At 39.4% G+C, this 18,105-nt stretch overlaps 1 protein-coding gene across 3 annotated transcripts in view; it reads left to right on the top strand.

Annotated features, from left to right (window-relative positions):
- The window catches only part of DMD (dystrophin), a 730,751-nt gene that overhangs the window by 304,812 nt on the left and 407,834 nt on the right, over nucleotides 1-18,105 (top strand). For all 3 annotated transcript variants that reach the window (XM_075538193.1, XM_075538191.1, XM_075538194.1), the window contains exons 8-9: nucleotides 13,713-13,833; nucleotides 14,460-14,728. In XM_075538193.1, the coding sequence (XP_075394308.1) occupies nucleotides 13,713-13,833; nucleotides 14,460-14,728 (390 nt within the window). The remainder of the gene's footprint in view (nucleotides 1-13,712; nucleotides 13,834-14,459; nucleotides 14,729-18,105) is intronic.

Here is an 18,105-nt window from a genome sequence, read left to right as displayed (position 1 = left end):
CACCAAATAATTCACCTTTCGCCCACCTCTCCATCTTATCCCCCTTTGATGGTCTAGCCCTTTGATGGTCTAGCCCTTTGTTTCCTCTTCCCATCCTGGTTCCTTCCACCCCCTAGGAGTTTCCAGAGTTTTTTTTCCCTTTGGTATGAATGCCTTTATCTTGTTTTCTAATATATATTTTAATGTACGATAGTAGTCTCAGGTAACCTGTGTCCCTTTGGGACTGAGTAACTTCATGCAGCATGATGTCCTTTGTGCCCATTCATGTCATGAGGTACTTCACTATTTTGTCATTGTTTGTGAGTGATGCATAGTGTCCCCTTGTGTGTGTCTGGCAGAGTTTTCTTAGCTCTTCTTCAACCGAGGGGGCCTTTAAAGTCTCCATCTGTGTGTGCTATTGTGAACAGGTCTGTTGCTGTTTTAACTCTTACTTCCTTAGGATATATGCCTAACAAAGGGGTTGCTGGGTCACATGGCACTTCCATTCCCAATTGTTTGCGGTGTGTAGCAGTGCGTTTATGCCCAGGGTTTTTATGTCCACCACAAATCCCTCAAATGCTTTCCTTTGTATCCTGGAGAAAAAAACCTTGGCATCAAACATTCTCCTTCCTCAAAGAACATTATCACTCCTGAAGGTGGACAAGAGAACAAAATAGCACCCGGTTTTACTCAAGAGTTTGTCACATTTATGTTGTAACCTTTTTCATATAATGGAAGGACTGTCTAGTTAGTGATTTTCTTGTTGCCTGTGGATAAAAGAAGAAAGGAAATGCCTTGAAATGAAGTATCTCTGTCAGGGCTTCTGGAAGAGGGAAAGGAAGCATGATCAGTACAGACCTCCATCAAGATCAAGTCTGTGATAGATCTTGTATTTGTAGACATTGGTTTCACTTTACCAGGTTTCCAAGATTACAACTGGGCTTTCTCTTTATGGAGTTCTGGATTGAAACATATATATAGAATATCTGGAATCGAGATGGGTCACTTGTCATCATAAACTTGTCCCCATATATTTGTGTGACACTTATTTTTAATCATTTGCTTGCTATCTGTTAACAGATTATTGTTGCCCTTGATTTTTGCTTTTTATGGACACACAATGTTGAAATTACAGTACAGTCAAATATAGGTCTTTGTCACTGTTCTATAAATCAGAATATTTACAAAAGAAACAATTCACATTTATTTCATATATCCTTTGCTAATGCTGAAAAATGGGGCAAGAGGTCATCTGTTTTATTCTCTTGGGGGAAAAGTGCATAGTCGACCTCAGTTACTGTGATGGAGAGGTATGTGGGATTTCTGTTAGGTAATATTCCAAAAGACTTGAAACTGGTATTTGGAGACTGAAGTCTCACGCCTAAAGCAGTTTTCACACCCAGGGGAGTGGATCTGTGTTCCCAACCCAGCTGGGCAGCATAGCAACTGCCACTGGAATGGCTCTCAAGATTAATTAATAAAATAATACTCCATATGAGATGAAGTATTATAAATAATTAAAGATCAAATGTGCCTTAGCAAATATAAACTGACCAATTTTTATATCTTTTGAATACATTATCCTGGCCTTTACGGTTCCTCATTACTTGCCTCACTAGACTGACTCGTTTTCAATTAGTGTGTATTATTCTGGTCCAGATATATTTTTTAACACTGACTTCCTTTGCTTTACTTGAGCAGCCACTAAAGTGATATTTATTACTTGTCTACTTCTGTGATTAACCTGGAGAGTGTTTTAAAGGAGCACCTCATAATGAGGAATTTCTATAGAGGTCCTCAGTAAGTGATGAGTTCAGTTAATTCCCTTCACCTGACCTCAAATTCAAGAGGAAATTAGGTCTTAATGATAACAACACTGCAAGCAGTGCCTTTTTGTTGGTATTTTTGGTAATGAAATTGTTTGTCATTGGGTTTTCATCCTTCAAATTAAAGATCTCTATAATCCCTTCCTTAGATACCAGCAAAGACGCCTTCAAAGCTTCCTCAGATTTTCTGGTTATGATTTAGATGGAAGTAATCAATACATACATTATTAAAACAGTGGACAGAAAGCCATGATTACTTGGGTACTGTTGACAAATGAAAAGGCTTGAATAAAGTAGTTGACTTGTTCATTTGTCAGGTCATATATTATGCTTGTTCGATTTCCTTGGGAGTCACCACAATGAGAGGGAGAAGTTCAGAAGTTCAATAAAGTTATCCTGGAATCATGTTGGAGATTATACATTCATTTAGGCTAATTCGGTTATCTTTGCTGCCCTACTTATTTAAGGTAGATTTTAGTTTATGTGTTATCTTGATGAGTTTCCCCTACTGAAAGAGAAATTGGCTTTGGGTTGGGAGCTGCTTGTGAATGACTTTCAAGTCATCTCTGGCTTGAAAAAAATATAGTTTCATCTCAGATAAACAACAAAAAGGAAGTAATAGAGTGATTCAACCCAAGATTCGATGGCCTAGCCTCTTGGTGTTCCTAAACAAGTTTGTTTCCTTGCAAAGTTCAATGATAGTTGTGCCTGCTATAAAATGTCTGTGCAGCTATGGTGGAGAAAACAGACGTCTCTTTAATCTAATATTCTTTTCAACCATAAAGTAAACTATTTTTCATAATAAGTTTTATATTTTTCAGCCTTTTTCAGGAATGCTGAGTAGAAAAGTTTCAAAAGTGATTTTAGAATGACATTTCTAGGCATTTGAAGAAGTCTTCTGAACATTAACTATATCATCAAAATTATAATAAGATGAAATATAAATATTTTAAAAATTGACTTTACTACCAAGGTCCTCTTCCTAACTTCATTAAGATATTTTGATATCCTGACATAAACACTTAAAAATAATATGCAAAAAGTGTTTCCTCTCTTCAAGTACTGTTACACCTGCTATTATGCACCCTTCATTTAATTGTAGTTTAGCCCCTGATCTTTTGCTGTGCCCTTTCTTTTCCCCGAAAAAAAAAATAGGAGAAACCATTTTGTAATTCAGATTCCTACTGTGCATTTATTCTTTCAATGACTATTTATTGAATATCTTCTCCTTGTCAGGGGCTGAAAATACTGTGGAAAACAAACTGGATTTCTACCTCCATGGTTTCCTTATTTATTTATTTATATAGTTGAGATTATGCACGGTAGAACACATGTCCCTTCAACTGTTTCTGCATGTGCAATTCAATGACATGGATTGTATTCTTTCAGCTGGATTGTATTCTTTAAACTGGACCATCATTCTCACTCTCATTTTCTGAGTTATCCCCCCCCCCCTTAGCATAAATTCACTGTCTTCGTGTCTCCTATCAAAATTTCAACTTGCTGTTGTCAATTCCAACCCAGAGAGGTAATTCTTAAAATAGTGTATTGCTCAGGACTGACAGTCTTTACCAGTTAAGCCAGGTTCTGTCCACCCCCCCCCCCTTTGGTTCTGTTAAGTTTTAAGAAATCTTCAAGGGATATGTATATAGTTTGAGATGAACTTGCATATCATTAAAGGCTCGCAGTCCACTTCAATTTTACTATTCCACATTTTGTAGCCACTCAGACCAATATTTAGATCCAAGGGGAAGGAATCTGAAGGGGCCTAGGGGTATTTTGGGTTTCAGAAATAAATATTATCTCTGGGCAATAGTTTCAGGCTTCACCCAGACTCCCTGGTTCCAGAATATTTGGATTCCAGGATATATGCCTTCTCCCTTTTGATCAAGATTCTTCTATAGACTCTCTTATCAAAATGTTCAGCAATAGTACCCGGGCACCATCCAGGTCTTCTGCTCTCATGCATTCCTGAGAAATGTCACCTTCCAACTCCTCCTATTCCAGAGTTTTTGGTGTTGCTACAGGCAAATTGAGACCAATTTTTCCTTATGTGGCTGCTTGCAAACTGTTAGGACACCACTATGCAACAATCTAAGAGCTAGAACAGAAGTACTAAACATGATGAAACCAATGTTTGAGATGTCTCATGAAAGCATGACCTTAAACCTCCAAACCAAGAAGATGAACCCCATCAGGTGCTTGCTTGTATAAAAACACACTGCTTTTCCTGGTCATTTGTTGTTGTTGTTCTTACTATCTTTATAAATGTATCTATCACAACTCTTTTATCAATTCAACTAGTTACAGTTGTATAACTTATAGACAAGGATTACATTAATTGGTTGCGCAGTCCTTAACTGATCTGATTTTTCTTAACACCACAAGCCGAAAGTCAATTCCTTCACCCCTAGTAACCATGAAGAAATTTAGGCCTACATAAATTTGCCTGTTGTTATATTTTTATATAAGTGAAGTCATAAAATATTTGTCCATTTGTGATTGATTCACTTCACTCAGCATAATATCTTCATAGACCATCCATATTGTACTATCTACCAAGACATAATTTCTTTTACTGGTTAAATAGTATTTATTTATTTAACAAAGCCATTTTATGCATGTGCTTTGTTTTTTTTAATGCATTCATATGTTGGTGAACAGTTAGGTTGTTTGCACCTTTGGGTTTTTATGAACAATGCTGCAATTAGCATTGGTGTACAAGGATTGGCTTGAGTCTCGGTTTTCAAGTGTTTTGTGTATACACTGAGGCATACCATTGCTGAGGTGCTACAATTTTTTGTGTATTTTTTAACAAAGGAGTCACGGAATGCTTCATTTTTTTATTAGGGAAAGACACAATAAATCAATTAATTACTCAATAAGCTAGGTAACCGTAGTGAATGCCATGGAAAGAAACTAAGCAAGAGTGAAGAGATGAATGTGTAGAAGGCTCTCTGATGAGGTTATAATTGATCAGAAGTGAGAGAGAGTGAGCCAATCAACCTACTAAGATGTTGCATGAAGAGTATTCTTAGAAGAAAACAAAACCCAAACTAATTGTGGCCCAGTTGATTCTGACTCTTGGTGATCCCCGGTGTTCCAATGTACAACTGGCCTCCAGAGAGTTTTCCAAGGTGTGACCTTTCAGAAGCCTATCACCAGTCTTTTCTTCGGAGTCACCTCTGGGTGTGTTTGAATGAGCAACTTTCAGGCTAGTCTTCAAGGGTTTAACCAGTGGCGCCATCCAGGAATTCCTTTCTAGGCAGAAGCAGCAGTATACACAAGGTCCCTGCTGTAAGAACAAGTTTGGTGTGCTCAAGGAGGGGCAATTTGGGCTATTTGCCTAAAGGAACATAAGAGCCGTAGAGAGTGAGAGGTTATCGAGGCAGACACAGGCCAGTAATGACATGAGCAGTCATGCCACCCATGGTGAGGAGGATTTTATTCTGAATGTAATGATTCTTCACTGGAGGGCTCTTAGCTGAGGTGATATGATCTGAGTTGATTTTGGCTACCGTTATAGCCAACTGACTGAAAGCAAAGAGAAAGTTGGAAGGATGTAGAAATCATCTTGCAAGGAGATAATAATGGCTAGAATTGGTGAAAAGTGGTTGGATTCAAGATAGATTTTGAAGGCAGAGCTGATAGAACTTAAACGATGAATTGTATGAGAGAAAAAATAGCATCAAGAGTGACTCTGAGGTCTTCAGCTTAAACAAGTCAGTAAATAATGGTGACAGTTATGGAGATGGGAAAGACTTGGAAATGAGCATGTTTGAGGGTGTGTACATGGAATGAATCAAGTGTTTCACTTTTGGATCATGTTGATAGACAGAGACAAATGGAATGATTCAGAAATTATTCACCACTTACAGTTAACAATCTCAACTGTTGGCTGAACCTCATGAGAATGGATATAAATTAATTAGTCACAGGATTTCCTAATAACCCATTCATCTGTATTTTCACTTCAGAAAGAATTTCCAAAATTTCAGATTTATCCCCAGTGAACTAAGACCTAATTTTCTAAGTGGCCATGGGAACAGATTCTGTTTTCATTAGTAATTTCTTATGGTCAGCTCAGAACTGAGCGGTACTATTGTCAGTAGGAAGTTATTTATGCAGTGGTTGTTGGATGCAGCCCAGTGTAAGACGGGCATACAGCTGTTCAAGATGCCATGTAGGCACTGAACTATTCTCCCACAGGCTTACAAGTAGGCTGGACTCTATTCTTGTCCATGCCCGTGATCACAGAAAGCACAGCTTTCATTTTTTAAAACTTCCAGAAAGAGAAATCTTAACAATGAGTTTGTTAAACACAATTTTCTCTTAAACCCTCAAAACGGTTTTCTCATTGAAGACAATTGAATCTCGAAAAATAATTTCAGACTTGAAATATAGCCAAATTACTTTTCAACATTGCTTCAGATTTATTTTAATCATTTATAAATTAATATTGTTATTCATGCTGTTGATTATCTAAAGTAATGGCTGGATGTATCTGATACTAGAATCCCATATCTTCACTCCTACCCAGAAGTAGACTGAAAATAGGATGGAACTTTTGTTTTTACACAGTGAAATAAGGTTTCTTAAATTTTTTCATCTTATTTAAAGATGACTTTGACCTTTCTTTAGAGCCTATATATCCCATTTTCATAACCTACCTAATATTAGCTGTCTTAAATGAATATTAAAGGAGATCTCTCTACATCTGTTCTTTGTTCTATTCTGGCGTCCTTCTATTTTCTTTCTTTATTTAACTTAACTCCTATGGATATTCCTTATATTCTTGGAGACAAAAGTAATTCTTGCCACTCTGCCATGTTATTACTCCAGTTACTGCATTGTTGAGTGTTGCTCTTTCCCAAGATTGTGGTTCTAAATTAATTGGGCATTGATTGTCCCTAGCCAGCCTTTAGTAAAATAATTCTTATGTAGTTGAGACTCAATAAGTATGTTGGTTCTTTAAATGAGGAAAATAATTTTTGTAAGAAGCAGAGTTTGGAAGCGTATCAGAATTAAAACCAATCTAGGCAGCTTACATTAAGATCTTATACATCCCAACTATCAGACCTGCAACCGATCATGGCGATGGAGCAGTACCAGGCCGCATTGTGTTGTTTTGTACATGAATGTAGAGCCAACAGACAGCAACACAGAGAAGCTAGAAAAAACATGAGAAAGAGACTGATAACATATGGAAGGTTCCAAAAGTTTGTGGGAAAACCCCATTATCCTTTCATCTCATTTTTCTATGAACTTTTTGAAGCCACCTTGGATAGGGTGATAATGTCGTTAACTACTGATGGAATTACAAATACTACTGTGTTAACTAACTTGCTGGATGCCTGCTCCTTAACCATTTATTCAATGTCTACCATTGAGTCGCTCAGTTGAAGATCAGTGCTGTGTATTCTTATCTCCTGGTTAATGCTACAAGCTAGAGGAAAATCCTTTCTAGTCTTTCAAACCATGGGACTTCAGAATTTTTTGGTAGAACAATGTGCCATTTAATCAGACGCTCCCCCCACCCCCCACCCCTTTCTGGCTCTGGGATGGCTCATGTCAAACTAGTGGGATGGTAAAATTGGTCAATTCACTTGTTAAGAGTTCTCTATTCCTTATTTGCATAGTCTCACTGCCACAATAGTACCATGCATTTTATTTACATTATTGATTTACATCTTTTTTAATATCCTAGCCCCTGGCTAGACCACAAGCACCTTATTGTATAGTCCCACTCAGTCATTTGGTTGGAGCGACAAACCCATGGCTGAAAAAAAGCTCACAACCGATGAGTTGACTCCATCTTATAGCAATCCCGTAATGACCCTCATTTAGTGGATAAAGCTTTGGCCTGCTAACAGCAAGACAGCAGTTCTACACCACCAGCTGCTTTGTTTGGGAAAGAAAGACAAGGCTTTCTACTCGCATAAAGATTTACAGTCGGAGAAACCCACAGGGGCAATTCTACTATGTCCTTCAGGGTTGCTATACGAAACCATAGCTAGAAGGACCACATGAAATTCTCCTGCTGCCATGCATTACCTGTGCCCAAAGCTCTCCTCCCACTTCGCTCTTTTCTAAAGTGCATCAAGCAAATCAATACCACACCTTGTATCTCTACCACACTTTGTCTTAAGCTACTTCTTTTTTATATAGTATTTTTGGTAATATCTACCCTCAATTTTCTGTCTTTCTGGAAACAGGAGAGCAGACATTAGAAATAAATAAATAAGATTAGGTAGGTCAGAAGATAGGTACCAAAATCAGACCAATAAAACCCACTGCCATTGAGCCGATTCCTACTCATAGCAACCCTAAAGACAGTAGAACTTCTCTTGTGGGTTTCTGAGATTATAAATCTTTACAAGAGGACATAGACTTGTCTTTCTCCCAAGGAATGAGTGGCGATTTCAAACTGCAGACCTTGCAGTTAGCAGTACAACTTATAACCCACTATGTCGCCAGGTCTCCTTCAGATAGATAAAGAATAGAAAATAATTTGGTTCTTCTTTGTTCCATATATATCTATATGTTGTTGTTGTTTTTGTTGTTGTTGTGATGTCCTGTCAAGTTGGTTGCTACACATAGTACCCTTATGGACTACAAAATGAAACACTGCCCAGTCATTCACAATTATTCTTATGTTTGATCCCATTGTTGCAGCCACTGGGTCAGTTCAGCTCATTGAGACTTCATTTGTGCTACTACTCTGCTTTACCAAGCACCTGTCCTTTTCCAGGGACTGGTCTCTCCTAATGATAGTCCCAAAGTTCCCAAGTGAAGACTTACTATCCTTGATTCTCGGGAATATTTCAACTGTACTTCTTCCAAGACAAATTCGTTTCTTCTTTTGATAGTCCATAGTATTTTCAGTATCCTTCACCAGCACCCAAATTGAAAAGCATCCATTCCAATGTCCGACTTTCCCATGCCTATCTGGTGACGGAAAATACCATGGCTTGGGCCGGCACACTCCTCATCCTGCCATCAAGTCGATGCCGACTCATAGCAGCCCTACAGGCTGACCCATCTTAGTAATGCCCAACAATTTTCTCCTTAGTTGCTTTGAATTATTCTGTATGTCTTTTAGAGCCCTAGGCTTGGCTATCTCGGAAAGGTATACAGAGAAATTTTGGAGAGAGTGTAGATATGTTTTCTTTTATTTTCCCTTTTAAAATCATTTTATTGGGGGCTCGTACAATTCTTATCACAATCCATCCATTCATTGTGTCAAGAACATTTGTACATTTTGTCACCTTCATCATTCTCAAAACATTTTCAGAGGGTGGATTTTAAAGAAAGTAATTGTATCAATTCCATAGATTAAGGAAGGAAATGCAACATTTGAATACTGACATCCGAATAGTGTAAATATGTATGCTGTGTTTGTTTGTGTGGAGGAAGGACTCGATATTGGGGATCTCTTTCACACTGGTCCACGAACACCGCAATCTGTCTGTTTTAAAATATTAAGGCAATCTATACGACCAAATCTTTTTGCATTCAATTAGAAATCTTCCCAAACCTCTTCCAAACGTATCTTCTTGGAAAGACTTCAAATACTTATTAACAAAGAATAAGGACCTTCACATCGCTTTTTCTTGGGATTTGGCTAGAAGCGTGTCCATGTCAGACCCTTGGAGAGGCCCTAAACAGAATGATCAGATGCAGCTTCGGGTTTCTTTCTGTGCTCTGCCTTCCTGTCAGCATGTCGGGGAACTGTCCGAAGGCTGGTAGGCGGTGTGTTTACTGAAGACAGTGGTGGTGTATTTATGGAAAATAGCAGTATTGAGCTGTGGTTGGAGACTTCAATTTCATAAATTCTGTTTGATTTTAAATCAATGAACAAGTTATTGGTTCAAAAAGGCAAGCCCCAAATAGTTCAGTTTATGGTGAATGGAGATGTTGATGAATCCATTTTCTGTTCTTTTAAAGGCAGCCTCTCCCTGCATGGATTTTACGACAATGCACTCCGTGCTACTAGAACCCCTGGTGCTCAGTCCTAGCACAGGGTCTGGTGCAACCGGTGCATGGAATTTGATGAGTGATTCAATAGAACAGAGTCATTTCTTTGACAATGCAGATAGCATATTTGCATTTATTACCTCTCCCCACAGTATAAGAAACATGACTGTTTTCTTTATCCTATTGTTTTCCTGAATCCACTCTCTTCCTTTTCTTCCTTTTGTTTTACAGGTTATTGGGTTTCTGGGTTTAAAATCTTCCACCATTTAACCCTCTCTTGCATGTACTTTTTTTTCCTTCTTAATTTCCGGCAATGGTGTGAGCACAATGGTTCTCGTGTCTTTGTCATAACACGACTCCCATTGTCTTCACTCGAGGTTCATTTTAATCCTCAATGACTCCTATTTAAGAAGTGAAATATGCAGCTGTGGTAAAGCTAAACTCTTGGCAGTGACTTGAGGGGCAAACAAGTGTCCTCGCACAATGGATGGCCCTTCGTTTTCCATTATTTCCTATGCTGCTTTCACCATGGAATTGCATCTTCAAATATCATCTTGAGCTTTCGAAGTGGGATAGGAAGCTTAAGGTCTAATTCTCCACAATTATCTACACTTTGTCTTGTCTAAGTCTCTAACATAAGCTGTCTGAGAGGGTGGCTAATTGTCCTGCTTTGTTTGCGACTTATTTGTTTAGGAATTAAAAGTGTTGCATCCTAAAAAACATACAAATTCAGTTGCAGGTAAATTGGGAGACTGGTCACCCTATAGTTAGTTTCCATGTTCAAGTCTATGTAGAAACTATCCCTGTCCTCAAATTATATATATATATATATATATATATATATATATATATATATATATATATATATATATATATATATATATATATATATATATATATATATATTATTCCCTTACCTCATTATCCTCACAACATATGAAATAAACTTCACTTTAAATGCCTATTCCTTCTGCAACTTACTACTGAACTTTTTTTTAAAATCCTCTGTGGAAATAGCTCCCAATAATCTCCATCAGTTTGTTAAAGTCAATGGGAAGGGAAGTGATGACCTGGCTTGATCCCTGTGTGTCATTATTAGATACTTTGGGTGACTTTCTTCCACTCAAAACTCTCCTTCTCTCTCAAGAACTGAACTCTACTCATTTCCTAGGATCTACCAATTAGCCTGTTCCTTTTGGGGAAGGGGCTCTGTTGTTTTTGATCTCTCACTAGAGACTCTTCTTCTTCTTCTTCTTTTTACATCTTATTAGGGGCTCATACAACTCTTATCACAATCCATACATATACATACATCAATTGTATAAAGCACATCCGTACATTCTTTGCCCTAATCCCTCTCAAAGCATTTGCTCTCCACTTAAGCCTTTTGCATCAGGTCCTCCTTTATTTTCCCCTCCCTCCCCGCTCCCCCCTCCCTCATGAGCCCTTGATAATTTATAGATTGTTATTTTGTCAAATCTTGCACTATCTGGAGTCTACCTTCCCCCCTTCTCTGCCGTCCGTCTCCCAGAGAGGAGGTCACATGTGGATCCTTGTAATCAGTTCCCCCTTTCCAACCCACTCACCCTCTACTTTCCCAGCATCGCCCCTCACACCCCTGGTCTTGAAGTATCATCCACCCTGGATTCCCTGTGCCTCCAGCTCCTATCTTCACCAGTGTACAACCTCTGCCCTATCCAGTCCTGCAAGGTAGAATTCGGATCCTGGTAGTTGGGGGGGAGGAAGCATCCAGGATCTGGGGGAAAGCTGTGTTCTTCATCGGTACTACATCACACCCTGACTGACCCATCTCCTCTCCTAAACCCCTCTGTGAGGGGATTTCCAGTGGCAGACAAATGGGCTTTGGGTCTCCACTCTGCACTTCCCCCTTCATTCACTATGATGTGTGTGTGTGTGTCCCCCTTCATTCACTATGGTGTGTGTGTGTATAATTTTTTTCTTGCATGATGCCTTATACCTGGTCCCGTTGGCACCTCGTAATCACACAGGCTGATGTGCTTCTTCCATGTGGGCTTTATTGCTTCTGAGCTAGATGGCCACTTGTTCACCTTCAAGAGGCTCTTCTTTTGTCTGACTTTTAAAACATTAGTTAATCGTTTTATTGGGAGCTCTTACAGATATCATAACATCCCTTAGTTCAATCACATCAAGAAGTAATGTACAATTGCTTCCACAATCCGTTCAAACCATTTTCCTTCTTCTTGAGCTCCTTGCTATCAGCTTCCCTTCGCCTCCTCCCTCCCAAGTCTACCCTCCAGGAACCCTTATTGTTATTTTTTCCTATAATAGTCTCTTTTAATTTTTTTGCCACATCTTACACAATCCACTCGAGTGGGGGTTATACCGTCATCAATGCCATACGCTCCCTCTTCCGCCTCCCCCCTCCTTCTCATACCCTGCCATTCCCGAGAATTTTCTCTTCAACTAACTTCACTCATTGAGCAATCTCATCTGCACATTTAACTTTAACCTTTGTCTGTATGTCTGATTAGAGGCACTAGGTGGGTATTAGTTGAATGAGAAAATGACTTGTAAACCATGTCTTCTTTCTTAAACATCAGAGTTTCATTTTAGTTCCTTCTAGAAGGAATGTTACCTGTACAAGCTGAATGAATCATACCCCCTCACTTACTCTCTCTTATTTGCTCCCTCTCCAAAATTTTGAGTTTTTAATATTAATTTGTAATCATTGAAACCTAAATGCACACATACAATAGATTCCTTTGCTTTACCTTATAATAAATAAAATGTTCATCATGTTCCTCCCTTGCTTCAGGTCTTACCTCTGGGGGAAGGCAATGGGAGCTGATGAAAGATGTTCCTTTGTGACTGGCGGGTCACTCCATTGGCAAGGAAAAAGTATTCTTTTCTGCTTAAAATGGGGAAGGAGGAAGCTGCTACTCTCCCTTCCCGGAAGACTCCTTGGAATCATAATAGGCCTAAGTCTTCACTTCCCAACCCTCCCCAGGATCCAAGAAGCCTCAACTTGCTCAGTTTTTACCCCCAAAAGATTCCCTAAAGTCAAGAGTTCGTTTGTTTTAAATGCTGATATCTAGAAAAATAGTTATTCCTATTTTCTTGATGACTTGGGACATAACCAAGGGGCCTAGCCTAAACTATTAACCATTTAACATTCTTGGATCAAAGCCATCAACTAAACAAATGACTATAGACCTCATTCCCATGGTCTTCGAAGGAGAGAGCTTTTTGCAGGAACACTGAGAATCAATTCAGGAAATATGACTTTCCCTCAGCTAAGCCCCTGTTGATATAACAGTTAAGTGCTTAAATGGTAACCAAATGGTGGACCAAACCCACCAAGTTGCCCTGTGGGGAAAAGACCTGGCCTCCTATTTCCATAAGGATGATCTGATCGCTTAGAGAATCCCCAAGGGGTAGTTCTACTCTGTCAAAAAGAGTCCCTGTGAATCCGACAATGATAACAGGACAATGGAACCCAACATTTCCTCATCCCGGAAACCTGGATGAGTTGAAAATGACTCTGTGGCAGGGAGTGGGTATTACAGCCTGGTTATCACTTCATTTGAGTATGTTGAAGTCATTATGAGCCAGGCTAGGGTTTTGCAAAATGTACTGTACAACTTTCTCTCTAGATTTCAAGTTTGCCAGTCGGGTTATATACACAAAATTCTCTTATCTTAAATGAAAAGTTATTAGCATATATTGAAAACCACCCCTGCTCCTCAGGAGAGTTTCACAAACACTGTCATTTCCTGATTAACAGAAGGATTTGTGCAGCTTTCTTTATCACTTTATGATGATCAGTTTGTAAATAATGGAGATAGAAATTGACCTGGGAGTTTCATATCCAAATTCTGAGCGCCTAGGATTAACTTTGAGAAGAATGCCACAAGCCAAATAAGCATTTCTTTTCATCTCATTTCACAGGCCTTCAAGAGGGAATTGAAAACTAAAGAACCTGTAATCATGAGTACCCTTGAGACTGCACGGATATTCTTGACAGAGCAGCCTTTGGAAGGACTAGAGAAACTCTACCAGGAGCCCCGAGGTAATTGAATGGGGAGCGGTAATAGCATATTGACAGAAGGCTCAGTGGTGCCAGAGCACCATCCATTCAGGCTGCCAGGGTCTGGTTAGCCATCACATTTTCTAGGTTAAATGAAATCAATTCAAATTAAACATAAATGTTGACAAAGAATAAGGAAGCATAAAACCACTGGGCCTGGATATGTTTGCACATTCATAAATAAACATTAAAAGAGCTTAGTGACTGGTTATTGAAACAGTTAGAAAGTAATAAGCAAAAGGAGTTTTAGTGTGAGCAAAAATTCCACTATCACCAAGACGAGATGCTAGTTTTCCACTCTTGGGTCTGACTGGAGTAAATGACAGCTTGGGCCGTGCATCCTAATGTGCTTCTGCTCAACAGCCTACACAGCTCTTGGATTATCTCATTGCTATGAGGTAGAACAGATTCACCCAGCAAGACAAACTTTATCTGTGCTACATGAGATCAAAATTAATGCCAAAGTATCAAAGAGCCATAAATCAGTCGACTAGCCTCTTATTATAACTGTACTCTCTTTCTTTCTTCTAGTATGACCTTTGCAACAATGTTATTTTTTTTTAACAAAAACGAATGTGGCCTAAAACCTTGTCATATTGCCAATTTAGAGCTGCCTCCTGAGGAGAGAGCCCAGAATGTCACTCGGCTCCTACGAAAGCAGGCTGAGGAGGTCAACGCTGAGTGGGAAAAATTGAACCTGCGCTCTGCTGACTGGCAAAGGAAAATAGATGAGGCCCTTGAAAGACTGCAGGCACTTCAAGAGGCAACGGACGAGCTGGACTGCAAGCTGCGTCAAGCTGAGCTGATCCAGGGGTCCTGGCAGCCCGTGGGGGATCTCCTCATTGACTCACTCCAAGATCACCTGGAAAAAGTCAAGGTACCCTCTACTGCTTTGCTTCAGGGCCATTTGAGAAAGTCACAAGAGTGTCTAATCTGTGCTCAAGTGCAGCAGTCTCTTCCCACAGAGTTAAAGATAGGGACTTGGAGAAATCAAAATCAGCCCAGCCTTTCCCAATTCAAAGTGTTCTTGCATGTAGCACTTCCCCCAAGAGAAGGTGGTGAGCTATAATCACCTGTCTGTCTTCTGAGGTTGAAAAGAAAACATTTAATCTTTCACAAAATTAAAATAAAATCATGTTGACTTTGCTATTAGGAAATACATTTGAAATGTTCATACAGAAAAACTTTGATTATATATAATGCATTACATATTATATCTTTCTATATGTTATATCATGTATCCTATATCATACATAGGAGCTCTCATTATGTGTTCTGCTGTGATCTGCAAGGTCAGCAGTTCGATATCACTAGCCACTCTGTTTGAGAAATATGAGGCTTTCTGTTCCCATAAAGAATTACAGCCTCAGGAGCACTGGTAGTGTACTGGTTACAAGTAAGGCTGCTAACTGCAAGGTCTGCAGTTCAAAACCACCAGTGGCTCCTCGGGAGAAAGAATTACAGCCTCAGAAACACACTGGGGCATCTCTACACTGTCCTACAGGGTCACTGTGAGTTGGCATCGAAGATTTATCTATCTAAATTGGCTTTGTACATTTAAAATATGTACCATTTGTGCTACTTACTATGGAAGTAGGAACAATATAATGCTTCATCAAGAGCTGGGCTCCAGCTTTTGACCTTTGTGTTAACAAACACTGGCAATGATAAGCTCGGATGCTGTGAAATGAAGATGTTTACATGTCCTTTCCCTTAGAAAGAAGTGCATAAATGAGAAAATGCTAGTATATTTGGACTATTCTGCCCAAGAGAAAAGTTTTCTTGTGACACAAAGGTGGCTAATGTATTTATGAAAACAAAAACAGTTTATGTAACCACTCAGTGTCAAAACCACCAAAATTCCTCTTAGGTTCAAAATAAAAAAATAAGTTAATTCCACTCTGCCCTCAGTGGGTTTACCAGCACCTTCATGATCATCTCTCTTGGATTTCCGAGCACTACTCTCTCCCTATTCTATTCCTTGCTCCTATATTTCTCAATTCTTAACCTCTACTCAACCTTCGGCTCCTGGGTAGTACAAACTGTAAATGCATAAGACTGCTATTCAATAAGTTTTGAAGTTCAAATCCACCCTGTGATCTACTTCTGAAAATTAGCCTTGAAATCCCTGGGATGCACCGCTCTACTTTCACACTCAAGAGGTCACCATAAGACAGCACTGACTTGACAGAAACAGCCACCCACCCCTTCATGATGGTTGAGCCCCACTTTATCTGTCTGCGAAACTGCAACCCAGCCCTCAAGTCTCCACCCAAATGTCACCTGAGCATCTTACATCCCCACAAAGCCTAATAAATTGCTCTCAATTTGGTGTTCTTATAGTTCATGCATGGAACATGTTTCTTTTTTCTTTTTTTGTAAGCAGAATGGAAGAAATTTATTGGAGCCCATACGGGAAGCCCTAGAGTGACCCAGCATACCCTAATGTATAGGCATGCCCAGCAAATTTTCATACCATTCATGGCACCCCCATGTCCTAGAGGGACTCCCCTTGAGCCGAGCTACAAAGTCCCAGGACTGGCTGGGGGTGGTAATGCTCATGGAACATGTTTCTAATATCACACATAAATGTCACACGTATTTTAGCAAGTCATTTTTGTATTTCTTTTCTAATAGGTAGAGTGAGAGTCCTAAGGGAAAAAAATAAGCTATTTGAAGTTTCAGGTTCAACCACAGGGCCAGCATCATCTAAAAACACTTCTAAAAATTTTCATTCATACACTCAACAATTCATGAGGAAGACTTAGGTTCAATTCCCAGCAAAAGCCCCACCCCACCCCACATGTGCAACCATGACCAGTCTTTCACTAGAGGCTTCTATGTTGCTATGAGGCTGACCAGGTTTCAGTGGAGCTTCCAAACTAAGATGGACTAGGAAAGAAATCTTGGCACTCTACTACCAAAAATTCAATGTAAAGCAAACCTATCCACAATAAATCATGGGGATGACATAAGACCAGGCAGCATTTTCTGCCATTGTGTATGGAGTCACTGCTATTCAGGAACCAATTTAGTGTCAGTTAACCACAGAACATGCAATGATATGCAGGTCAAATGAACTTGGTCTTTGCCCTCATGAAACTTGGTCTAATGTTCAATTGAATTACTTTTTTTTTAAATCATTTTATTGGGGGCTCGTACAATTCTTATCACTATCCATACATATATCCATTGTGTCAAGCGCATATGTACATCTGTTACCATCATCATTCTCAAAACATTTGCCTTCTACTTGAGCCCTTAATATCAACTGCTCATTTCCCCCTCCTTCCCCACTCCCCCCTACCTCATGAACCCTTCATAATCCATAAATTATTATTATTTTGCCCTATGTTACACTGTCCGACATCTCCCACCACCCTCTTTTCTGCTGTCCATCCCATCCCCTAGGGGGGAGGCTATACATAGATTCTTGTAATCAGTTGCCCCTTTCTACCCCACATTCCATCCACCCTCCTAAAGGAACCATCTGTGCTGGATTCCCTGTGTTTCCAGTTGCTATCTGTACCTATGTACATCGTCTGGTCTATCCAGATTTGTAAGGTAGAGTTCAGATCATGATAGTGGGGGGGAGAAGCATTTAAGAACTAGAGAAGAGCTATATGTTTCATCGTTGCTACCCTGACTGGCTCATCTCCTCCCCACAACCCTTCAGTAAGGGAGTGTCTGGTTGGCTAACAATGGGCTTTGAGTCGCCACTCTGCACTCACCCACATTTACAATGATATGATTTTTTGTTCCTTGATACTTGATACCTGATCCCTTCAACAGATTGTGGTCACACAGGCTGATGTGTTTCTTCCATGTGGGCGTGGCTGCTTCTGAGCTAGATGGCCACTTGTTTATCTTTGAGTCTTTAAGACCCCAGATGCTATATCTTTTGATAGCTGGACACCATCAGCTCTCTTCACCACATTTGCACATTTGCTTATGCACACGTTTGTCTTCATTGATCATATCAGGGAGGTGGGCACCCACTGATATGATTTTTAGTTCTTTGATATCTGATAACTGGTCCCTTCTAAACCTCGTGGTCAGATAGTCTGGTGTTTGTGAGCTTTTCTGTAAAGTTCCACAATGAACTATTTGAAGCAAATCTTTTAAGAAGGCTAATTAAGATGAATTTGATTATGTTTATAGTGGATCAGAGACTGTAATGAAAGCACATGCCATCTTTACTTATTTATGTTCATTGAATATATATATATATATAATCACAAATTCATCCCACAT

This window comes from Tenrec ecaudatus, chromosome X (assembly GCF_050624435.1).
Source record: "Tenrec ecaudatus isolate mTenEca1 chromosome X, mTenEca1.hap1, whole genome shotgun sequence".
Taxonomy (NCBI): domain Eukaryota; kingdom Metazoa; phylum Chordata; class Mammalia; order Afrosoricida; family Tenrecidae; genus Tenrec; species Tenrec ecaudatus.
The sequence above is the reverse complement of the archived record's forward strand: the minus strand, read 5'-3'. Positions and strand labels throughout refer to the sequence as shown.